Source organism: Oratosquilla oratoria, chromosome 34 (assembly GCF_046742065.1).
Source record: "Oratosquilla oratoria isolate Oo_2021 chromosome 34, ASM4674206v1, whole genome shotgun sequence".
In the NCBI taxonomy this organism is placed as follows: Eukaryota; Metazoa; Arthropoda; class Malacostraca; order Stomatopoda; family Squillidae; genus Oratosquilla; species Oratosquilla oratoria.
In genome coordinates, this window is record NC_134810.1 from 18934342 (window position 1) to 18960563 (window position 26222).

Sequence of the window (26222 nt, forward strand, 5' to 3'; positions counted from 1 at the left end):
ACTTACCATGTTCTTGGATCACATGTTGGACTATGATCGATAGCCAATACCCACCCAGATGAGAGCTCAGAGCTCATGTATGACCTATCTATGGGTAATGCTGTGACCTGACACACACACAACTCCCACCCACGAGAGTTGGAGTAACGGTTCGCAGCGCAGCGATACTGAAATTATTTCAGCCATGGGCGGGATTCGAACACGGACCGTTGTGTTAGTTGCGAATGCTACCATTGCGCCGTCGAGCCATATTAATGTAGAGAATGTATGTATGTATATAAGCATGTGTGATTATGTGCTTATCGAACGCTTGTGGCAGAGGTCGGGAGTGTAGGCTGCTCGATTCTTGCCTGGCAGAAAGCGAGTTCGTAATAACTGCAGACATCAAATTCCCTGTTCCAATAGGTCATCTTTAAGGAAACATTGTCATAGTCCTCTCAGAGAGGGGTTCGTGACTTTAAAATGAATCTTATACATTCTTATTCTTTCCGAAAAATATAAGCATACTCGTAATGTCGAAGACTATTTGTAAACAGCTTCCTAAACCTGTAAAACATATTATTGACTTTTGGGTGCAGGTTTCAATCTAAACTATTTCTTAATGAAAAACATGTCAACAAGGCTGTAGAAAATGTGAACAATTAAACGATTAGATATGTTTAAAGCATGTTTGATTTCAATTTATGGAATGAGCAACCTGTTACATTTTGCAGTAATGAATAATGCTATATATGTATGTATACATATATATATATGTATATATCACACACACACATATATATGTATATATATATACATATATATATATATATATATACATATATATATATATATATATATATATATATATATATATATATATATATCATGTCCGTGAACCTCGACAAAATTTAGGAATATATCCTCCATCAAAAAGCAAAGCCCCAGTATTCTAGAGTGAATTGCAAAATTATTGTATTTTGCAAACAGTGTAGTAGAAGTCAGTATACATTACAGCCAACCGGTGACCCTTTCCTTTCCGGGTGAAGGGGAAGGGGCGGGGCACCGGTGTCTGGTTGGCTGCAAAGTGCACTGACTTGGGCTACCACACTGGAAAAAAAAAAATCATAGAATATGGTGGGTTTGTTTTTCGATGGAGGATATATTCCTATATTTTGTCGAAGTTCACGAACATGCTATATACATGTATATATATATATATATATATATATAAATAATACTGATGACCCACTTTCGGAGAAGAATAAGCGAAGATATAGAGATCTGTATATTTCGATCACTTACTGTGATCCTCTTCCTTATATCTGCCGAAGAGGATCACAGTAAGTGATCGAAATATACAGATCTCTATATCTTCGCTTATTCTTCTCCGAAAGTGGGTCATCAGTATTATTTTACATATGTGCTACGACATATCTTTGTTGTGATATATATACGGTTGAAAACGGAAACCTAACGCAGGATATCTAAACTTACAATTTATTGGGATAACTTTAATGATAAGAATACAAAAGTTAAATGCGCCTGACATCATCTTCCACACACTTAATAAAAATGACCACAATGAAATGAATCAATCAAAACAATAGAATGAAACATACAATGGACACCCGTTTCTTGTCAACTTCTTCGAAGAGATATAAAACTACCTAAATTTTGCAACCCAGAATATTGAATTTACACGTTAGAAGAAAGTCTAGGCCATAATTGCAATGGGATACTAATTGTGACTCAGAGTGTGTGGGAAATAAAGTCGCACACGTTAACTGTCTGTGAGAGAAAGGAACTTTGGAATTCAGTCATTAATTCCTTGCCTAGCAACTGGAAGATTCTGTGGTCAAATGGATTCTTTGTCACTAGTCGGCCTGTGGCTTTAAAGGAGAAAAACAAGGTTCTCACAAAACAAACAGGAACGGTGTTATCACTAGTGTCATATTATCATTAAGGTAAGACTTGAGTGGTACACTGTTTATTATTTTATTTTTCAAAGTGAGACCAAAGTTGTGCCGTGCCATAATCCTTGGAAAGGACCACAGCAAACAAATATCAAAATGACAGTTATCACATCTGGCATGGTAAACTTCTTGTTATGTTAATGTTAATCCGCTAATGCATCGATTTATTATGGGACGTGTAAAGTCCTTGAAGTGAGTTATGTGTTATGACACCAGACACTTTGGGCTGCAATCCTTGGCCGAAATCTAAGCTTAATGGCGTCCTTTCATATCGTGGAAAAGGGATTTCAGCTTCTTCTCCATAGGGACGCTGCTGTGGAACGCTGTTGAGAGTAATAATGACATTTGAATTTGAATGTGTCTCAAACAAATTGTAAGCAAATAAATATTCAAACTGCACACCTATGGCCTACAGAGATGGAAAGGTTTTCAAGTTTGCTTGCGTGCGCGCGCGCGCGCGCGCGTGTGTAATTCACCATGGTTTGATTCACCATGGTCTTGGGGCACATGTTGGGCTCTTGATCGACAGTTATTTCCCTCCCGGAAGAAAGCTCAGAGCTCATATATGACCGATCTATGGGTAATGCTGTGACCTTACATGCATACACACACCTAATTCCCCGCCCATGAGAGTTGGAGTAATGACTCGCAGAGTAGCGATACTAAAATTATTTCAGCCCTGGATGGGATTCGAATCCAGACCGCCGTAGTGTATGTTAGTGTGTATGCGTGTGTGTGATTCACCATGGTCTTAGATTGTGTTAGACTCGTGATCGGCAGCTATTACCTTCCTGAAAGAGAGCTCAGAGCTCATATATTAACGGTCTATGGGTACTGGTGCGTCCTTATACGCACACATATCCCAAACTCCCCGCCCACGAAAGATTGAGTAACGACTAGCATTGCAGCGATACTCAAATTACTTCAGCCCTGGGCGGGATACGAACTCGGACCGCTGTGGCAGCAGTTGCGATCACTACCGCTGTGCCGTCGAGAATATGTGAATCTTCTGTGTATTCATATTTATATGTATGTATGTATGTATGTATGTATGTATGTATGTATGTATGTATGTATATTTGTATATAAGTATGTATGTATGTGAGCATATGTTTGTGTGTACTAGAAAATCTGGCCCGTTTCGCAGGCATAGGATCCTTTGGTCCTCCGATCGGTGCAGTATTACCCCAAGGATAGACTGACACCGTCGGTACACCGGGATAAATGCATTAATTCGAGATCATTGTTGAGGAACCCACCTTCGCAGTTAGCCTCGTCCTCACCATCAACACAATCATCAACACCATCACAGAGCCAGGATGGATGTATGCATGAGTTGTCATTGCAAGCGAAGAAGTTGTTGATACACTCGCCTAACGACGAAGAAAAAAGAAAGAGGGTCTCAAGAAATGCCAGATGTGTAGACTCAAGAATGGGGTCTTCCCATTTTCCTTTGAATAACAGTACAGTATCTGAGGAATGAAGGAGCAACACTTCTCCACTTACCGTTACAGTTACTTTCGTCAGAAAGGTCCGAGCAGCTGGCGTGGCCGTCACACAAGTATTCAAGTGGGATACAGGATCCATCGCCACAGCGGAAGGCGCCTGGCTTGCACTCATCTGCAACGGTCCCAACGAAACGTCAGTCTCAGAGGTCCTTTTTTACACCTAATGCCCGCGTCTGGTTCTCTTGCAGTGCTCACGCACACTACTAACACTAAGATAAACTATGTTGTATTCCGTGACTATTTTCAAGTGAAACAACACTAAGTACAGCTACACACCACAGTTGCTCTCGTCGTCACCACTCAGGCAATCCCACCATCCGTCGCAGACAATGTTCTTGTGGACGCAGTTTCCTTGCGTGCACGCCATGTAGTAGCTCGAGCAGATTTCAGTATGATTGGCTGTGGTTATGGATAAACTTCGTCACATGAATGTTTTCCAACACGTAGTTGTATGTACATATTGACATGCGTCTATACACATTTCAGAATAGCAGATACCAGACGTTACACCAGACATAAATAATTTGTTTGTTCCCCTTATCTAGTTTAGGGCTATCGTTACCCAAATCCAAATACATAATGGGAATGTCTTAACTTGGAGGGAATTCTAGGCTACAGATAATAATAATATAATAATTCTGACAATACATGGCAACTTTAGAAACCTCTTCCTTCACCCACACACACCAATCTGATGAGACGAAGGGTGAAGCCTCTGCTGACACCTTTGTGTAATGTTTTCTGAGTACAGTAGCCACCTTGTAGTGCATAAATCCAAATAGAGTTCCACCTTACCACAGTATTTGTCGTCCATGCCCGTCTCGAAGCACTGATCGAAGCCGTCGCAGACGAAGTTGTCAGTAATGCAGTAGCCCTCAGGGCAGGGGAAGAAACCAATCGGACACATCTCTAAAGGTGTAACGTGAATTATAATCCAAAGCAGACATATTGTACTTCCTCGGGTATACAGACGTAAACATATGATGCACGAACAGACACACATTAGGTCATAGCTGGAGTCTTCAAGGGTAATGAAACAAACAAGGTTGGGTCCAAATACAGTATATACACTTGTACTTGGACTTAAGTACAGATTTTCGTGTACTTGTACTTAGACCCAAAGCATTTTACAAATACGAAGTATATTCAAATACAAACAAGTACAATATATTTAATCAAAAGTTATATAGTGAATATAGATTCTAGCAAACTTTGCGGTGACATTATTGGGTTACATTGAATGTTATGATATTATGATGCTTTACGAATCTGTGATAGAATTTTTATCGCATGAAGCACTTATACTTGGACTTAGACTTAAGTACATAGCAAGATGACTGTTTGTACTTGTACTTGAAAAATATCCAGGTACTTGGAATTAAATACAGTCGCCCGTACTTGGATCCAACCCTGGAAACAAAATCTTACAAATACCCTCGAAGACTCGGTAAAAAGATCAAGAAAAGTTAGATAAATAGCTTACTAACTCTTCTCTTTGTGGCCAACGTCTACAGCCACACTGAATGGAATATTCTTTGTGCCTAAAAAATGCACAATATATCTGACAATATTGTATACATGAGTTCTTAGACATAATTATGATATGACAGACTACGTCATGTCGTTCTCACTGCAGTCGCTCTCGTCAGAGCCATCGGGACAGTCGTTGTGGCCGTTGCAGATAAACCGTTCGTGGAAGCACCAGCCGTTCGCACAGGAGAAGTAGCCATCCTCACACTGTCCTGAAAGATGCCACCCAATCACAATGCGGAACAACCAAAAGGAGAGAAGAGAGAGAATATCCAGAAAGGAGTCAGGGTCTAGTTTGTTTATGACCTATTTTGGCTAAGTCATGCTAACCCAAGATAAGTTTTTTTGAAGTAGTTTCAGGTTCGTCTGACCAGTCTGTGTTGTGGTAGGTCGGCTTAAAGACGAGAAGTACCTGGAATACGTGTAGGTAGGCACCCTAATCAAACAAGTTTGTTCCCATACCTCCTAGAGATCGCATCAAGTTTTAAACATGACAGGAACCTGTCCTCAGCTTCTAGAGCCAGTGGTTAGGAAAATCCAATGACAGGTTCATGGGAGAAGCACTCCTCCAGCAGTTAGTCCAAGAATGATGGTGTAGTGTTCTGTAGCCAAACACGTGTAGTTACCCCTTTAAGACTCGTGACCGCCAAGCACAGGACAAAACTATGGTCACCCCTTAGAACATGCGTTCGATTAATTTATATTAATATAAATTATAATATTCACTATAGCAACTTCATTTTTATTTTGTAAATAAAATAAAACATATCCCTCTGTATCCTGTAATAAGGATATATATGTACTGTAATAATAATAATAATAAAACAAGATCCCGTTGGTCTTCCGACACATCCGAACACACGGGCTACAAACTACAAGCACACTACAAAGAAGAAACAGATATCGTTCCTCCTATTTCGTCACTAGGGGGAGAGTTCTGTTGTGTTCTGTAGCCAAACACGTGTAGTTACCCCTCTAAGACTCGTGACCGCCAAGCACAGGACAATGGGGGTGAGGAATTCAAAGGGTGATACGAAAACGATTGAGCAGATAATATAAAAACGACAAAACCGTAAATGATACTGGTATATATCGACAAATATTACTTCAATGCATTTCTTGATTTTAAAGAAAATTTTTATAGGACAAACCCATTGAACGTACGAATTAAATTATTCATGGATTATACATTCATATATGGATTTTTAGATTCGGGATATTAAGAAACCTGTGAGTATGAATGCTGAATTTACGGATGGTGAAACTCGCGTATTCGACGATGGCAAACCTTAGTCTTTATTTCTAACTAACGCTAGGCTGAGGTCAGGTCCTCTTTTCCAGGGGATTAAGTCTGGAGGAGCAGATTAAGTGAGGAGATCGGCGTTACCGTGTTGTGGAAGAAGTCATACTGACAGGGGAGTATGAACACATACTGTGGACTCTAGTGAGAAGTCTTGGAACTCCCAATAGAGTTCAATTTATTTGCTGCTAAGTATTTTGTTTTCTTTTTTCTGTACAATAAAACAAATATCACTGAAAGATGACTGATATATAGAATATATTGTTACGGATTCGCATGTTCTCCCCCATAATAGCCCTCAGTTCCTCTTTCACTTCAGTCATGACCTGTTTTTGTTTATCCATTTGGATCGCAAGCATATCTGCCATGACCTGTTATTGCTGTTTCAACATCTCGGCCACTGAGCGTTGTGCCAAGAGCAACACTGACTGAGGAGATACATGTTCTGTAGCCTTTCGGTGCAACACCGTATCATACTCACATTCACTCGACGCCATGACACTCGACTCCTGCTTTCCTTCAATTTCTCTGTCTTTACCATCACCAGTGACATCCATGATCACCTGAGTCACTTATCACTTCAATATCAAATCACTTCGATATCAAGTCACTTATCACTTCAACCTGATCCCGCTTCTGACGCCGTTTGTTACGGACGCATGGACATTAACTCACCTTTTCTATTGCACATGGGCGTGATCATTGGTGTCACGAGCTAAAGACAAGCTCACGCCTACAATTGTCCGGGTCAGGGAAAAGCAGGAGTGTCACTTTCTTCACTTTATTCTAACTAACGAATATGAGGATTTTCCACGTGTGTTCAACACCAGTACTAGGCTTACTCTGCTGCTATGCGAGGTATGGCGGGCGACGCCGGGGTCCCTTTGGGGTCCCCCCACGCATACCCTCGCTACAATACCCCTTGCTATGCTTTCTCTCTCCGACATCACGCATCACTCACACATACAAAATCACGTCACGTCCATACTAACCATCCAGGCACACTATGCAACATTCATTCATGCTCTTTCGCCACAATATATATATATATATATATATATATATTTATATATATATATATATATGTATATATATATATATATGTATATATCACATGATCAGCAATAGAAGTTTTATTAGTATACTAAAATCCGTAGGATGTTCCAAGACTCCCCCACGACTACGCTGTACATACCTATGACTGCAGGAAGAGCAACCAGGAGAAGAAAGAACATTTTCATGGCAGAAAGATGTTTCTCGTATGCACGGAAGTCTTCGATGTGCACGTACAACAGTAGTGAGAAGTATAACGGTGATAAGCCTTTTTTACTGAGTTATATACAGAACCATAGACGAGGTTCGTGGGATGGGCAGGTGGGAAACTCCACGCAGAGGAGGCGGGTGAGGGAGGTATCGTGCATGGCAGAGGCACGTGTTCCATCTGCTGGCTTAGCAACAAAATATTTTTACTGCACAATTCAAGCGTGCATGTGTTATTATGTTATGGGAATTATTTATTATCATACACACAGACAAGCCTGCACCCTACACACTTGCTTATGGATGTCCGTGAGTGCCAATAAGAACGAATTCACGTCTTCAGTCGAATAGAACCTTTAGGCATTGTAGGTGTTGTAAAAAAAAAATCACTATGCTTCAATGAAGTGAAGGCGCTAATGTATATAGTAGCATGAAAGATTTCGTCGAAAAAAGTGGTGTGCGGATTAAATTGACTTTTGGATAATACATTCAAATTATCAGTTAGCCCCAAAATGGATTCTTTCTACTGCCAAGGACTATCGATGTGGCGAGAAGACAGATTCCGACCTCCATTACAAGTTGATGCTGCTGTCCTCTCAAGCTGTAGAAATAACAGGCTTTCCACAACAAGGAAAACACCCAGTGTTTAAAATAAATATTTGTGAGTATGTAAGCATGTGCGTAAATGCGCACGCACGCATGTACGTACGCACGCATGCATGTATGTGTGTATGTATGTATGTATGTATGTATGTATGTATGTATGTGGCCTTTGTGACATACATACATACATACATACATACATACATACACAAAGAAATTCAACTTGCCCTGTTAGAAGTGTTGACGGAGCCAGACTTATTATATATAAAAAAAAAAAAAAAAAAAAAAAAAAATACTGGACCGTTGGGCCGAGCATTACCAACACCTAAACATGGGCAATCCCACAGACCCCACTGTGTCTGACACTCTCCCAGACATTCCCTCACTACCAGAATTAGACAACATCCCCACTCGCTGGGAAGTGCATAAAGCAGTAATAAGCCTAGAAAAAAAAAAAAAAAAAAAAAAAAAAAAAAAAAAAAAAAAAAAAAAAAAAAAAAAAAAAAAAAAAAAAAAAAAAAAAAAAAAACAAGGCAGCTGGTCCAGATGGCATCCCTGCAGAAATTCTCAAATATGGTGGGCGTGCTATTATAGACTGCCTCCACAACATCTTCCAGAAAGTCTGGACCTCTAATTGCTGTCCACAACAATGGAAAGACGCCAACATTATTAGCATATTCAAGAAGAAAGGCGACAGGGCTGCGTGTGGCAACAGCAGAGGCATCTCCCTCCTTGCAACATCTGGCAAGGTGCTTACCAGGATTCTTCTCTTCAGGCTCCTCGATCACATTGCTGAAGAGGTTCTACCAGAATCACAGAGTGGCTTCAGAAAAGAAAGAAGCGCTGTAGACATGGTGTTTGTTGCTAGACAACTCCAAGAAAAGGCCTTTGAACAACAACAAGATCTCAACATGATCTTTGTTGATCTAGCCAAAGCATTTGACACTGTCAACAGAACCCTGCTCTGGGAAATACTGAGGAAGTTTGGCTACCCCCCTACCTTCCTGGCAGTACTTAGATCCTTCCACGATGGATCAATGGCCGGAGTAATAAACTCAGGCTCAACATCAGATCCGTTTTTTGTAGGAACTGGTGTAAAGCAGGGATGTGTCATACCGCCCATCCTTTTCAATCTTTTTGTGGCAGCAGTCATGACAATTGCTAAGCAGAACATTAGCCCTGCAGACGGCGTCCACATCTCTTACCGTTTAGATGGCAATCTATTTAACCTACGTAGATTGCAATCCAAGACACTTGTCACCGCGAAGGCAATACATGCACTGCAATATACGGATGACACAGCTTTTGTTAGCTCTTCCCCAAATGGGCTACAACGAACTATCAATGCTGTAGCTGAAGCCTATTCTCGATCAGGACTAGCCATTAATGTTCAGAAAACGGAAGTCCTCAATATGTGTCAATCACCTGCTCCCGAATTCCTTATCAACAACCAGCCTCTAAGAAACGTAGAAGAGTTCACTTACTTGGGATCTGTCCTAAGCAGCACAAATGATCTCACAAGTGAAGTGAAGCGGCGGATCGGATTAGCTTCTGCATCTTTTGGGATGCTATCTCACAGAGTTTTCATGAACAGAGACCTCACCATCACCACCAAGATCTCTGTATATAAAGCGGTCTGCCTATCCATACTGTTGTAAGGAAGCGAATCATGGGTGCTGTAGCGACGTCACCTGAAAAAAAATGGAGGCTTTTCACACCAACTTCCTCCAACGTATACTGAGTGTGAAGTGGTGGCATAGAGTTCCACACACAGAAATTCGTAGCAGAGCACGCATTGACCCAATTGAAACTATCATATCTCAGTGTCAACTTAGATGGTTGGGTCACACCATCCGAATACCTGCAGACAGACTCCCCCGCAAGATACTTTATAGCGAATTAGCTGAAGATATTCGCAGAGTAGGAAAACCCCGATGATGCCACTCTGATGCCGTATAAAGAGGGATGCATGCCGGTACCTTATACAGACAGGTCTGTAGTCATATATGACCGCACTGGAGCGGGCTTCTTTTTCCAGGCCACGGGGGAGGCCTTCTCCGTAATACTCTCCCACCACCATTCTCACGACCGAACTTGTTGCCATCCGGGAGGCCCTGGGCAAAATCCTCGCCCTTCCTCGGAAACCACCACGAGTCACAATACTATCGGACTCCCGCTCGAACCTGATTGTCCTACAGAACATCTACTGTACCTCGAGGCCCGATGTACTAAAATCCTTCATCTCTCGGCAGAGGCAGCCCACCTTGTTCTCCGCCTCCAGTACCAGTGGATCCCCTCTCATGTGGGACTTCATGGCAATGAAAGGGCCGACAGTGCTGTCAGACATGGGGCCTCCAAAGGGGATATGATGCCCGTCCAGCCCTCGGTAATCAATGCTTATTGTAAAATAGATCTAGCTGCCTGGAACTCGTGGAACTCCGAATACGCCGCCACTGCCACCTCCTGGGGATGGCCCATCAAGACCTGCCTCGAGGCCAGTGACTCCAGCCTCCCTTCATTTTCCCCTCACATCTCGGTCATGGTATCTCGGCTGAGAGTGAACCACTGGCGGACTTGATTCACACAGGCCACCTGTTCCTGTGACATGGAACTGGTGTCCTTCAGCCACTGCATTTTTCTCTGTCCAGACCTGGAACATCACTTCAACCACCTCAGAAACCTCTTTGGTAACCCTGACAGCATTAGATCGCCTCAGAGCTTCCACCACAGACATCGGACGAAGACACTTAGTCCTTACAGCCCACCTCATCTGTTCCTCCACTGTAGGACCCCTGCTGTAAAACAGCTCTAACCTACCCCCCCCCACGCCCTTTCTCAGACACGCTCAACTTCATTAATCACTTTCCACCTATCCAATTTCCTACTTCATAGTTGTAACCTCCCTCCTATACAATGAATACTCCTTTAGAGAAAAGTTATAATAAGACAATCCCTAAATCGGCTAGAGCAGCTGGGACTTAAAAAAAAAAAAAAAAAAAAAACCAGACGGTCTCGGGAACCGAGGAAAGAATCTTCCGCCATCTTCCCCGCTGTGACAGACGAAGCTATCTCCAGCCACCTCCAGCACCGAGACTTTACCGCCGGGGACAGTCACTGCCCCCCCCCACCCCCCATCCCCGCTTCTCTCGAGGCCAGAAGAGAGTTTTTATTTACCTGATTCATAGGCGCCCAACTACAAATAAACTAATAAAACTTTCCAGAGTTTGCCTTCAGCAAGGCCCACGTTCCCTACGCTCCTGACAGTATGTATGTAACAAAATTATTTGTTAAATACCTACCCTACCTTACATTTGTTACTCTTTGCCTCTATCAACTTGCGTTTCGCTGTCATCCTTTTTCTTCTGTATCTCTCATATTCTTCCCTAGTTTACTTTGCAATCAGTCTTCATATGCTCGTTTCTTTTCTGTTATAACATACCTCTTCATCCTACCATTCACTGCATCTCCTGCTCCCTTCTATCCTCCTCACTCCATACATCGTCTTTATGAACTTTAGTACTTCCTTCTTGAAACCTATCCATTCTTCCTCAATTCCTGTTTCTCTTATCCTTCAATATCTCCCCATGCTTCTCTCAGCTTCTCCTGGTACTCTCCCTTGTATTTCTTTGTGTTTGATTTCATCACTTACAGCCAGTCGCGGATCCAGGAATGTTATTTGGTGGGGGGGGGGAACCGATAACCGATACTTGAAACACGCCGATTTTCTTAACCCCAAGAATAATGATGTTGGCTTGGAGATAGGTCCAGAAACCTAAGTCTGTTTTGCTCATAATTGTATGTAAAATTATATATAATTCACAAATATAACTCAAATCATAAATTCGCACTAAAAAGTGTTTATCTAAGGAGAATCAAACTCGAGATGAGTGAAAAAATTATATTATTATTAATGAACGTGTACCATACTCGGGGCATTTGGGGGGCCCGGGCCCCCTGCCTCCCCCCCTTGTATCCGCGCCTGCCTACAGCACTTCTCTGCATTCCTCCTTTTTTTTTCCTCTCCACTAAATCTCCACTCTGTTTCCTTTTTGCCACATCTGACAATCCAGTGTTTTCTCTCCCTCATTACATTTAAGTCAAAATATTTTCCATTCCTCTTTTTGGGTACCATTACATAGTCTACTAAAGCGGTGGTAGGTGAATATACATACCAAAACCAAGTGATTTGATAAAAGGTTCATCCAGTCTGTATGGTACAACCTCTGAAGCCATTAATCAACTTATCACGTGGGAGCGACACCGGCTGCGAGGAACTTACCTCCCAGGAAGATTTTACAATTGTTCTCTCTCTCTCTCTCTCTTCCTCTTGTTTTATAACAAGAGTAAGGGAAGCATATTTGTTCACTAGAAGTGCATACTGCGATTATAATAATAATGAAGACCAAGGTGTGTTTTAATCTCAACTAACACCTTACGCTCATCAGCCGGAGAGTACAGTATATCTGTGGGCTGTAGTCGGCCACATATGCCTACAGCTAGCCCTCTGAAGTGTGTCTCATTGCTGTGGCCAGACAGGTAGTTGGTGTACTCCTCACTACTGCCCGGTCTCCTCACCTTTAAGAGAGACACTATATCCATTCTAATCCTGGGAGAGGAAAGAATGTTCCAGGCGCCCACACAAGAGATCCTGCCGGGCGTATGCGTAAAGGGGTTGGTGATTTGACAGACAGAAGCACCATGTTTATAGGCTCAGCGCTCCAAGGAGTCCGTGTAGGGTGTGGCATCCGTCGTGCTTTACTAACCATTCTGCCAAATCAACCTGTTGCACTTCTGCACTATACAAACTGTTGGCATTTTTATATGTTATTTGTCTGCCTTAGCTACCCCTTTAATCAGAAGATGGAGCTTCGCTTCACACACTGGTGTGTGAGTAACTGACAGCTCTTGACCCGCGGAACCCTGGTCTCGATATTTCCGTTGACGTCATCATTTACCTGCGCAGTGGAGAGGTTTTCTGTCTCTCCCTTACCCCCCCCCTAACCTACCTTATAGTATTCGCTTTACCTTGCCACCTCTCTCCTCTGTATATAAGATATGTGTTTTCTCTTGTCTTTGTATTCCGCTTGAAGAGGATCACAGCAAGTGATCGAAATATACGGAAATCGTTATTTCCTTTCTTTTCCTAAATCCAACCAACAGTGTTTTTTTAGTGTACACACACACACACACACACACTTCAACGAACGGACGGCTTAGAGGACGTTCTGAAGAAAAAGTGAAATTCCGTGGATCCCGAAGCAAAGGAAGTACCTATTGTATTTACAGGGTGGGGGGATTGCTTGTGGTGTAGGGGAAAGTGAGGAAAAATGAGAAGGGGAGGGATTACTGAGGGAAATGGAAGGAAATGAGGAAGGTGAGGACTTGGCCCAGGCAGGCAGACGCCATCTAAACAAAAGAGGTCCGGACCAATTTAGCGACGACGAAATGTCTAACAAAAATGTAAAGATCAGAAGTATAGATAAGAGCAATACAGTAGAAGGTGATGAGAATATTTTCCAGGGATTCAAAGAGGGTGGGGGGGGACACAACCCCCCCCCCCGATTAACAAGACTAGAAGAGAAGCTCGATAAGATGATCGAGCACTGGGAACTTAGGTTCGGTCACGTTAACAACATTGTGCAGAGGGTTGAAAAATTGGAAGAACTAGAGAAGGCGAACAAAAACTTAACTAAGGCAATTGAAGAATTAAAAAAACAGTTAAAAGAAGTAAAAGAAGAGAATAAAGTCTTAAAGGAGAATAATAAGGACAACAAGGAGGGTTGGAAAAAAATTCAAGAAAACAGTAAAGTTGCATTTACTGACATAATCAAACAGCAAATGAAAGAACAAACTGAAGACTCAGTTATTAAAGTGATGAGACAGAAGGAGAATATAGTAAGAGACTTAGCAGATAGAAAGAAATGTATAATTATATTAGGAATGGAAGAGAAACATAACCCAGATAGAACCACAAGAACCAAAGAGGAAAATGAAAAAGTAAGAAATTTACTAGAATTAGTTCAGGAAGATGAGCCAGAAATAATGAAACAAATCGAAGAGAAATTCAGGCTCGGGAAATATAGTACAGACAAGACCAGACCAATTAAGATTAAATTCAGGTCACAAACGACGGCAGAGAATATCTTATCCAAAACAGGGAAACTAGCAACAAGTGAACAATATAAAAAGGTATGGATAAAAAGGGAAAAGAATAAAGAGGAAAGAGAGGAGGAAATAAGGAATAGACATGAAGCTAAGAAAAAAAAACGAGACCAGAACGGAGACAGAAAAACAAGAATTTTACTGGAGAGTAGTGAATATGAAATTGAAGAAATGGAACATAACAGAGAGAAACACAAAAGAAACAGAGAATACAATGGAAATAACAGAAAGTTATGAGTATCCTACACAAATATAGATGGATTAATAACAGGACTGAATGAACTGAACAAATATCTGAAAGAAAAAGATCCGGACATAATGGGAATTGTTGAGACAAAATTAAAAGGCCCACTACCACCCAACAGCATAGGACACAATGCATATAATTATTGGATTAGAAACAGAAAGATAAAACAAGGGGGTGGAGTTATGTTCCTGACTAGGAAGGATATAAGCGTGAAGAATGTCACATATGGGAACAATACAGTAGAGATGATTATGATAGAAGTAGAAGATAGAGATAAGAAGAGCAGAATATTTGTAATAAACTACGTGACCCCAAAAACAGCCTCGTGGGAAGAGAATGAACATAAAAGCATGTTAGAAGACAAAAGAATAACACTAAACAAGATAATGGAAGATGGAGGAAGAATAGTTATGATGGGCGACTATAATTGCAAAGAAATATGCTGGGAAGAGATGACCGTAAAGGGTGGAGAAGACTCATGGGGTAGTGTTCTACTTGAGATGATTATTGACCACACAATGACACAATGGATCCAAGAGAACACTAGGTATAGAAATGAAGAAGAGCCATCGAGACTAGACCTAATATTCACATCAGAACCTGAAATAGTGGAAAAGATAGAATACCAGGCACCAATAAGCAAAAGTGACCACATATTGATAGAACTAGAACTAAATGAGAAAAAATACATGAAAAGAAATGAACAATATAGAAAAGGAAGATTGATGAATGAAAAAGCAAATTTTGATAAAATAAGAGAATTCTTCCAAAATGAAAACTGGGAAAGAATACACAAAGAAGATACAACAGTAGAAGAGAAATGGAATATTTTGACAAAAATCTATAAAAAGGGAGTAGAAAAGTATGTCCCAAGACAAAAACAGGAAAAAGAATATATAAAGTGCTGGTACAATAAAAGTTGGAGGGAGATAAAAGACAAGAGAGACAAAGCTTGGGCCAAATGGAAGAAAAACAAAAGACCAGAAAAATGGAAAATATATACTTGTTATAGAAATGAATATGTACAAGCGTGCAGAGAGGAAAAGAGAAAATATGAAAAAGATGTCATAGAAAAGTGTAAAGATCAACCAAAACTATTCTACAGATTTGTAAACAACAAACTGAAAAACAAACAATATTTGGAGAAATTAAGACAAGGAGGAATTGAATACACAGAGGAAATTGAAATGGCAGAAATTATGAACAAACATTTTAAATCAGTGTTTACAAGGGAGAACATACAACCTGAAGAGATTGAATGGAAAGAGAAAGTCCCCCCTATGAAAGAAATAGAAGTAACAAAGAATGAAATATTGAAACACTTGAGTAATCTTGATGTCAGAAAATCGCATGGACCAGATGAAATGGCAAACTGGATTTTGAAAGAATGCAGGAATGAACTGGCAGATATAATACATAGCATAATAATCAGTTCATTGAAAGAAGGTAAATTTCCAGAAGATTGGAAAAAAGCAAATATAGTACCTATATATAAAGGAGGAAATAAAGAAGACCCTAACAACTATAGGCCAGTCTCTCTAACAAGTACAATAGCAAAAATTTGTGAAAGAAGAAATCATCTACCGTCCGCTAAAATTTCAATTATATCAGACAAACAAAATTTCTACTTAATTTTCTATGTAACATGGTTGATAAACTGAGTGATACCAAAAACAAAATGTTTGGGTTATTGCGCATATCGAAGCTCACCTGTATATTGTTTGTTATCATTGAGAGGTATGTATACGACAAACAAAAGTTACTAATTATAATCTACCAAAATATAAACGATTGAGCATGATTGCTATTTGCTACAAGTTATTAATTCAAAGAAATTGTGACGAAAATGCCAAGCCTCAGTTATTTCACTAGAACAAATGATAATTCTTATCCGATCTGATTTTATTGAAACTGCAAAGAACAAATATTAATATAATATTTAAAGATAGGATAAGTAAGTATGATAAGCAAATTTCACAATGTTGAATGTGGAGGGGAAGACAAAGAAGCTAAATCGAGCAATGAGGAGATATCTTGTAGTAACAAAGGGATTTCCCGAGTAAACACGTCGACAGCAACAAATTACTGAATAGAAGTTTACTTGCTTGGTTTACTTGGTGTTGTTCTGAGGTTGATCCCTCACAGTCACGGTGATCCGCCGCTGAATCCGGTTTTGGCGTCCCTAGCTAGTAGGTCCACTTGATCCGGGATGGAGTTTGAGGCTGCCCGACAGTTGTCTGTATAACCTGGTACCGGTGGTTCATCAGGTAAGGACGTTAAGTATCTGTCCAGGCCAGCCTTAAATGTGTCCACCGTGACCGTGCAGCCTGTTATGTCTCTTATTTGTTTAGGGAGTGCATTGAAGATCCTTGGCCCTTCATGCCCCAAGCTGGCAGCAAGTAAAGTCTTGATTCGCTCTGGGGCTTTGGTTGGAAGGGTTCTTCTAAATTGCACTTTCGCCCTGTTCGTTTATTGTATTGTGAGTGCAGTGTAGAAGAGTTTGTGGGGTCTGGTGTATGCTTTTCTAGGATCTTCCACAGGTAGATGGCTCTGTACCGGTCTCTCCTTCTTTGTTGGGAGAATAGATTGAGTTCCTTGAGGCGGTCCCAGTAATTTAGTTCCCTCATCCCCTGGATCTGACGGGTGAAGCTTCTTTGAACTGCTTCCAGCCGCTGGATTTCCCCTTTTTTTTTATGGGGCGACCACAATTGACTGCAGTAGTGTCAGAAGCGAGAAAATAGTAAGCCGAAAGTAAGTCTGAGGAGTTAATTCTAATTTGATCAGCAATCGTAAAATAAAAAGATGCAAAGTATCGGTGGAAATAATTTAATAAATGTATTGTCATGTTACCTAGATTCACTAATAGCTCACCACTACAGTAATCATGAAGCAAGTATTGTAATAGAATAATTAAATTTTCTGAACTTCTCATTGTAAGGTTTTGTCTTGTAAAATTAAAAAGTTTAAACAAATTTGTATTAAAGGTTTGAAAAGAAAAGTCAAAAGGGCTCAAGAATTTTGGATGGTCAATTTATAGTTTCACCCAACCATAGAATTTGATATGTGGCTTATGTGTTTCTGGTGAGAAATGTGATATGAACAATGGTGTACATAATTTCCGTCGTAAATGCGTACTTTTGAAGTAATTAAGTATTGAAGTTATGTGTTGCAGTCTAGATAAATATGACTACAACAACGAACTCTACTTGTCACTGGGGCTTAATTGAAAGTGTGAAGTATGTTAATTATATATCTATTTAGACAATTAATATACGATACAACAATTAAATCACCATACAAGCAACAACCTAACTAAAGCCTAACTTAACTACTACAAAATACTTAGGGAAATGATGGGAACATGACCTCTCGGGTCAAGGGTAGAAGTAGGAATCGACGCCACCCCGCGCATTGAACAGGGGTCAGCGTGAACAGAGTTGCCAGACGTCACCATACGGCAACGTAAGATATATTCATAGGACAACTCTGTAATCACTAGCACACATAACAAGACACACATGAATTAATAAAATACTCTTGAAAAGTATTCAGTAATCATAAATGGAAATAGCTACGTACCTAACTAACTAAAATGATATATACACAGTAACAGTGTTCACCTCCGCGCATGCACAGTTGTTGTCACTGGGCGTACCCACGCCGTGCCAAGCTATGCCAAGTTATGGTCGACGCGGGGAAACCCTAGGTCAAGGCTTTGTTTGCAAGCTGGCCCGCAACATTATGCACTTATGACTACATCTCCCGAATGATGTGAGGGGATGTTTGGGAAATTAGGGTTTTTGGGTGGGGAAGATTAATAAATGGAGTAATGTGCATTGCCAAACAGGTGTAAAATGAAGAAGACTAAAGAAATGAAAAAAAAAAAAAAAAATCCCATATAGGTGGGTGCCGCATGCGGCGCCATGTTTGTTTACTAACGATTGTAAGTATTTGTGAGTAGAAGCGCTAGATTTAGGGAAGATGCTCATGCAAGACTTGGTAACCGTAAACTAACCTAACCTAACGGAGGTAACGTTAGTTTACGGTTAGGAAGTCTAGCGCGGCTGGAGAGGACTTCGCTAATTGTTAGAGATCTAGCGAGACCTTTTTCGAATCGTTGGGAAAAACAAAAATGGCTACCGCTAGACTCCGGCGGTAAAATTTTATTTTAATTTTTTTAATATATATTTTAAGTGTTTTTGTTCATTTTATACCTGTTTTGCAACGCACATTACTCCATTTCTTAGTCTTCCCCAGCCAAAAACCCCGATTTCCCACACGTCACCCCAGATCGTTCGGAAGATGTAGGCATAAGTGCATAACTTCAATACTTAATTACTTCAAAAGTACGCATTTGTGATGGAAATGATGTACACCCATCGTTCATATCACAACATTTCTCACCAGAAACACATAAGCCACATATCAAATTCTATGGTTGGGTGAAACTATAAATTGTCCTTTTGGATTTCATAGGTCTACAGATATTTATTTCGGTTCTATTCCAGTATCACGCAAACACGTTGTGACATTGCACGTCTTTCTTTATTGCATGTGAAATATATTTGGTGTTATTTTAGTTTTGCACACCTACGTGATATAACATTAGAAAATTAAATATTAATTTGTGAATTATAATACATGAACATAATATGCAATTTCCTTGGTGGAAATCAATAACAGAAAACGTTGCTAAAAGCTATGCACAAATGAAGTTGCTTCAACTCCTTTAGATGGCATCTTTGACTTTTTGATAGATTTGGAGGTTGAAGATGATGATGACAACCCGAATGACCTCCAGAATATACAGGTACCTGTACTGCATTACTAAATGCAAATTTATCATACTTTCATTTCTTCAACCTCTGCATCTACCAAAACAAAGATGGCGTTTCAAGTATCTGAAGTGTTTGTTTGTATATAGGTTTCAACAACTTTTTCTGTTATTGATTTCCACCAAGAATAACATAATTTATATTGATGTATTACGATTTACTAAATTATTGTTTGATTTTCTATTGTTATATTGTGTAGGTGTGCACTTCTAAAAATTTACATAAATAGATGCCACAGAAAAAGAAATAAAATATATAGATTTTCAGAGGTACACTTATATGCAATATAGCATTGAAAATTAAATATTAATTTTGTAAATTATAATGCATCAACATAATATACATTTTTCTTGGTGGAAGTCAATAACAGGAAAAGTTGTTAAAAATGGTACTTGAGACACATTTATTTTGATAGATGCGGAGGTCAAAGAAATTAAATTATGATGAATTCATCTATTCTATTCTAACCTAACCTAACTGAACCTACTCTACCTAACCTGCATACAGTAATGTAGTACCTGTAATTCTAAAGGAAATCAGGGTCATTGTCTTTGACCTCTGAATCCATCAAAACAAAGATGGCATCTCAAGGAATTGCCATGGCTCCTTTTGTGTATGTATCACTCTTACCAAGTTTTTCAGTTATTGATTTATCCCAAGAAAAACATATATTACATTGATGTATTATAATTGATAAGATTATTATTTAATTTTTTAATGCTGTATCACATAGGTGTGCACTTCTGAAAAAAGTACCATAAAATATCAGAGCTGGACACGTTCCTTGGTGTGCTCCACTTTAGTTTGGCTATGGTTAGCGCTCCCAAACTGTTAAAGCTTATGAGACAGGTTCATACCGAAATAAAAGTCTAATAGGCCACATACTATACCAAAGAAAAATTTCGTAGGCCACATACTATACCAGCATCTATATTGCTTTAATAGTTTGGGAGCACTAACTGCAGCCAAACTAAAGTGGGATGCACTGAGGAATGCACCTAGGAGAGCGCTGAGGAATACGCCCAGCTCTGTAAAATATCTTAAATACAGAAAAGTACATACATACACACTCCAGTAGTTCTTTTCCATCGTATGAAGGGGTGGTCGAGTTAAAGCATGTGCCCACCCTACATCTATCCCACACCCATCCAAAAACCAGTGTCTTTCCCATCTTAGCTCCTCATGAATGAATGGTCATCCTCTTCCCTGCTTACTGTTATGGTCAGAGGCATTGCAGCAAGAGATAGCACCTTCATAGCTGGACCTGACAGCTGAAGCTGGTTTGCCTCTACCACTTTATTACATGGCAACCCCCTACCCCCCTCTCATCCACACAAGAAAGCACATACCAGACAAGAAGAAATGCCTGTGGGCTACATCATTTCCTCGTTCATTCTTAACTATTCTGTGGTCACTCTATCTCCTGTCCTCTTCTGTTTCTGTTTGGTAGCCATTCATCATAAATCCAATGCCCCATTCAGGGCTGTGGAGTCGGAACACAAAACCTCCGACTCCGACTCTGACTCCTCTATTTTTGGCACCACCGACTCTAACTCCGACTCCTCTTCATGTAATTAACTGATTATGGCCTACATATTTTATAAAGCCTATACAACACACATACGCTCCAATCTTGAGTAGACTTATATCATTATAATTGGTTTATATCAAAGAATAAATATATATGTTATAGTGTGGCTTTCCTATGTTTGACCTCTTCATTAATACTTTATAAGTAAAGTAGAGACAAAATTTTTGAAAGGATATTGAAGAAAATTCAGTAAGAAAAAGATTCTATAATGTAAGACATTTGGCATAATATATATCTTTGCAAACAAGTGATAAGTACACTTCAAAAACAAAAATACTGTACTTTATAACAAAGGCTGAAATATAACCTTTGTAAAGGATATACAAACCTAATAATAAAAAATATATGGAATATTTTCTTTTACATTTATAGTTTTGCAAATAAAAAATAAAAAATGAAAATACTTTATAAAAGAAGTTTAGCCAAATTTCTTGAAAGGAAACCGTAAATATAGAGAAAATAAACATTATTGATACGAGTAAGGTACAAGGTTGAGTGTTACAGCTGAACATGTATGATACTGAAAGGTATATGTATCATACAGTAGAAGCCCAATTTAACGGATATCAATTTAGCGGAAGCTCAAATTAGCGAACTGCAAATAGCAATAACGAAAATGCTCAACTTAGCAGAAATGGTCCACTAAGTTGACCATTTTCCGCTAGCTGGCCAGACGCGTGTCTATGGAAATAGCTCAATTTAGCGGGAACGATCTGCTAAGTTGAGCATTTTCCGTCAACTGGCCACATGTGCGTCTCAGAGTCCAATGTTACCAGATGTTACCAGACTGTGGTGGTGGAGTCAAGGAAAAATTTATAATTTAGTATTTTGGAGGTATATAAATATATACATATATACAGACGCTCCTCAACTTACGTTTTAGTTACGTTCCGAACGGCCGAATGTAAGTTGAAAATGAACGTAAGTTGTTACTGTATTATACATCCATAAATTCTATTACCATACCTTATAAAACACCCCTAAATAATTAATTATACACATAACATTGTAAAATGATAATATTAATTTCAAATAAATTAAATTCAAGCAACATTAATTGAGATGGTGGAGGAGGAGGAGGAGGAGGCAAGGCATGTTCAGTTTGTCGTTTGTGCAATGTAAACAATGGACGTAGCGTCAAGCGCAAGTATCGTTTGAACTATGGAGAGCGTGCTAAACTAAAAAATTCACTCAAAAAATTTTGTTTTACATTTTTTTTTACAGTCAGTTCAAACGTAAAATCGAAAAAACGTAAAACGAATGAACGTAAGTAGAGGAGCGTCTGTATACAATAATATCTAATTCAGTATATGTATAAAGTATAATTGTAGCAGAAATATATTCAAATAGAAATAGACGGTATAATAGGAAAACAAAACAGTAAGTTGATGGGAAAATTCAAAATCAGTACGCGAGAGTAATCACCACGAAAAAAACTTCCATAACAACGAACTACGTTTTCTGCAACAACACAACAATAACGCTCACTATCCAAAAACCAACTGCCCAGTCCTATTAATCGCTAGAATTATGTACATCGAACCAAACACGAAGCTATGACTAATATTCCACGAAATTCATAGACAGCTCATATGTTTGTTACACGACACACACACTTTTGTCGGATGGACGGCGAAGATTAGAGTTCTGGAGAAAAAGTGAAATATTCGTGGACCTCAACGCAAAGGAAGTACCTATTGTATTTACAGGGAAGGGGATAACTCGTGGTGTTTTAGGAAAGTGAGGAAAAAGGTGAAGGGGAGGGATTACTGAGGGAAATGGAAGGAAATGAGGAAGGGAAGGACGTGGCCCAAGAGGCCAGACGTCTTGTAAACAAACGAAGGACCGATGATTCTGATGGGATTAACAAAATTGTAAAGATTAGAAATATAGATAAGAGCAGCACAATGGAAGGTGAGGATAATAATTTCCAGGGATTTAATGAGGGTGGGGGCGATACCAACCTCCCCCGATTGACAAGACTAGAGGAGAAACTTGATAAGATGATTGAACATTGGGAAGATAGGTTCGGTAACGTAACCAACATTGCGCAGAGAGTTGAAAGATTGGAAGAACAAGAGAAGGCGAACAAAAATTTAACTAATGAAATTGAAGAATTAAAAAGACAGTTAAAAGAAGTAAAAGAGGAGAATGAAGAATTAGAAAGGAACAATAAAGACAATAAAGAGGCCATAGCAAAAGAAGCACAGAGTTGGAGAAAAATCCAGGAAAACAGTAAAGTTGCATTTACTGATATAATTAAACAACAAATGAAAGAACAAACTGAAGACTCAGTTATCAAAGTGATGAGACAGAAGGAGAATATAGTAAGAGACTTAGCAGATAAAAAGAAATGTATTATTATATTAGGAATGGAAGAGAAACATAACCTAGATAGAACTTCAAGGATCAGTGAGGAAAAAGAAAAAGTAAGCAGTTTACTAGAATTAGTTCAGGAAGATGAACCTGAAATAATGAAACAAATCAAAGAGACATTTAGGCTCGGAAAATATAGTACAGATAAGACCAGACCAATTAAGATTAAATTCAGATCACAAACAACAGCAGAGAATATCTTAGCAAAAACAGGGAAGCTAGCAGCAAGTGAACAATATAAAAAGGTATGGATAAAAAGAGAAATGAATAAAGAGGAAAGAGAGGAAGAAAAAATGAAAAGGAAAGAAGCTAAAAAAAAAAAAAAAACGAGACCAGAATGGAGTCAGAAAAAGAAGAATTCTACTGGAGAGTAGTGAATATGAAATTGAGAAAATGGACCATAACAGAGAGAAACAAAAAAGAAACAGAGAATACAATGAAAATAACAAAGTTAAGAGTGTCGTACACAAATATAGATGGATTAATAACAGGACTGAATGAACTGAACGAGTATCTGAAGGAAAAAGAACCGAACATAATGGGAATTGTAGAGACAAAATTAAAAGGTCCACAACCACCCAACAGCATAGGACACAATGCATATAATTATTGGATTAGAAACAGAAAGATAAAACAAGGGGGAGGGGTTATGTTCCTGACTAAGAAGGATATAAACGTGAAGAGTGTCACATATGGAAAGAATAGAGTAGAGATGATTATGATAGAAGTAGAAGACAGAGATAAGAAGAGCAGAAAGTTTGTAATAAACTATGTGCCCCCAAAAACAGCCTCGTGGGAAGAGAGTGAACATAAAAGTATGTTAGAAGACACAAGAATAACATTAAACAAGATAATGGAAGATGGAGGAAGAATAGTTATGATGGGTGACTTTAATTGCAAAGAAATCTGCTGGGAAGAGATGACCGTAAAGGGTGGAGAAGACTCATGGGGAAACGCTCTACTTGAGATGATTATTGACCACACAATGACACAATGGATTCAAGGGAACACTGGGTATAGAAATGAAGAACCATCGAGACTAGATCTAATAATCATAACAGAACCTGAAATAGTGGAAAAGATAGAATACCAGGCACCAATAAGTTAAAGTGACCACATATTGATAGAACTAGAACTAAATGAGAAAAAATACATGAAAAGAAATGAACAATATAGAAAAGGAAGAATGATGTATGAATTTTTTTTTTTTTTTTTTTTTATAGAAATAAGAGAATTCTTCCAAAATGAAAACTGGGAAAGAATACACAAAGAAGATACAACAGTAGAAGAGAAATGGAATATTTTGACAAAAATTTATAAAAAAAGGAGTGGAAAAGTATGTCCCAAGACAAAAACAAGAAAAAGAATATGTAAAGTGCTAGTACAACAAAAGTTGTAGAGTGTTAAAAGACAAAAGAGACAAAGCTTGGACCAAATGTAAGAAAGACAAAAGACCTGAAAAATGGAAAATATATACTTGTTATAGAAATGAATATGTACAAGCGTGCAGAGAGGAAAAGAGAAAATATGAAAAAGATGTCATAGAAAAATGTAAAGATCAACCAAAACTATTCTACAGATTTGTAAACAACAAACTAAAAAACAAACAAGACTTGGAGAAATTAAGACAAGGGGGAGTTGAATACACTGAGGAAATAGAAATGGCCGAAATTATGAACAGGCATTTTAAATCAGTGTTTACAAGGGAGAATATACAACCGGAAGAGATCGAATGGAAAGAGAAAGTCCCACTATGAAAGAAATAGAAGTAACAAAGAATGAAATAATGAAACACTTGAGTAATCTTGATGTTAGAAAATTGCATGGACCAGATGAAATTGCAAACTGGATTTTGAAAGAATGCAGAAATGAACTGGCAGACAAAATACATAGCATAATAAATAGTTCCTTGAAAGAAGGAAAAGTTCCAGAAGATTGGAAAAAAGCAAATATAGTACCTATATATAAAGGAGGTAATAAAGAAGATCCTACCAACTATAGACCAGTCTCTCTAACAAGTACAATAGCAAAAATATGTGAAAGAATTATCAAAAGTAAATGGGTAAAATATTTAGAAAAAATCAATCAGCCATCCTGAGTCCACTGCTGAACAAAGGCCTCCTTCATAGCATTCCATGATTCACACGACCGTGCCACCCTCTGCCACGTCACTCCCGCAAACCTCTTGATCTTGTCTTTCCACCTTCTGTCTGGTCTCCCTCTTCCACGCTTCCTATCTCGCGGCGTCCATTCAGTAACACACTTGCTCCATCGCTCATCAGTCGTTCGCACCAACTTACCTGCCCAATTCCACTTCCTCTCTTTTACTGCTTCCACAATATCTTTCACTCTAGTCTGCTCTCTCACCCAACTTGCTCTCTTTCGGTCTCTCGGTGTTATTCCCATCATTGATCTCTCCATTCTCCTCTGTGCAGTCCTTAGCTTTGTTTCCATCGCCCTCGTCAGCTTCCAAGTCTCACATCCGTAGATTATTGCTGGTAGAATGCATTGGTTGTAAACTTTACGTTTCAAACATAAAGGTAGAGAGCCTCTCAGGATTTTATTATACTTACCAAACATTTTCCAACCAATTGTAATGCGTATTTTTATCTCATTATCGTGATCTTTCATCACCTTCACCATCTGACCTAAATAATTATACTCTTCAACTTCCTCAAGACTCTCATCATCAATTACAATCTCTTTACTTTGAACTTTCATGTTGAACATTACTTTGGTTTTACTCTTATTCATTTTTAAACCTACTTTGATACTTTCTTTGTTTAGATCGTTCAGCATATCTTGCAATTCTTCTGCTCTTTCTGAAATAAGAATGATGTCATCTGCAAATCTTA

The 26222-nt window shown here is 39.0% G+C and overlaps 2 protein-coding genes across 4 annotated transcripts in view; one reads left to right on the forward strand and one right to left on the reverse strand.

The window, feature by feature from the left end:
* Nucleotides 1-1496: 1496 nt before the first annotated feature.
* LOC143018092 (uncharacterized) lies at nt 1497-7641 on the reverse strand. The gene is made up of 7 exons (XM_076173202.1): nt 7489-7641; nt 5095-5205; nt 4259-4372; nt 3740-3862; nt 3462-3575; nt 3215-3328; nt 1497-2278 (listed from the first exon to the last, which is right to left on the reverse strand). Exons 1-7 carry the CDS (start codon nt 7532-7534, stop codon nt 2208-2210), a joined length of 693 nt encoding a protein of 230 aa, XP_076029317.1. The 5' UTR covers nt 7535-7641; the 3' UTR covers nt 1497-2207.
* Nucleotides 7642-16300: 8659 nt separating this feature from the next.
* Nucleotides 16301-26222, forward strand: part of LOC143018093 (uncharacterized) — a 34680-nt gene continuing 24758 nt past the window's right edge. For 2 of the 3 annotated variants that reach the window (XM_076173203.1, XM_076173205.1), the window contains exon 1: nt 16301-16832. The gene's annotated coding sequence lies outside the window, so the exon portion shown is untranslated. The remainder of the gene's footprint in view (nt 16833-26222) is intronic. The other variant, XM_076173204.1, reaches the window with a different exon arrangement.

Bases quoted from the DNA above. Each gene is read 5' to 3' on its own strand.
- LOC143018092 (XM_076173202.1), bottom strand. From the start codon at position 7,534: ATGAAAATGTTCTTTCTTCTCCTGGTTGCTCTTCCTGCAGTCATAG. The intron at 3,863-4,258 runs GTAAGGTGGAAC...CCATAACCACAG, and splicing joins CATGGACGACAAATACTGTG to CCAATCATACTGAAATCTGC. The intron at 2,279-3,214 runs GTGGGTTCCTCA...TACTCTCAACAG, and splicing joins GGACGAGGCTAACTGCGAAG to CGTTCCACAGCAGCGTCCCT.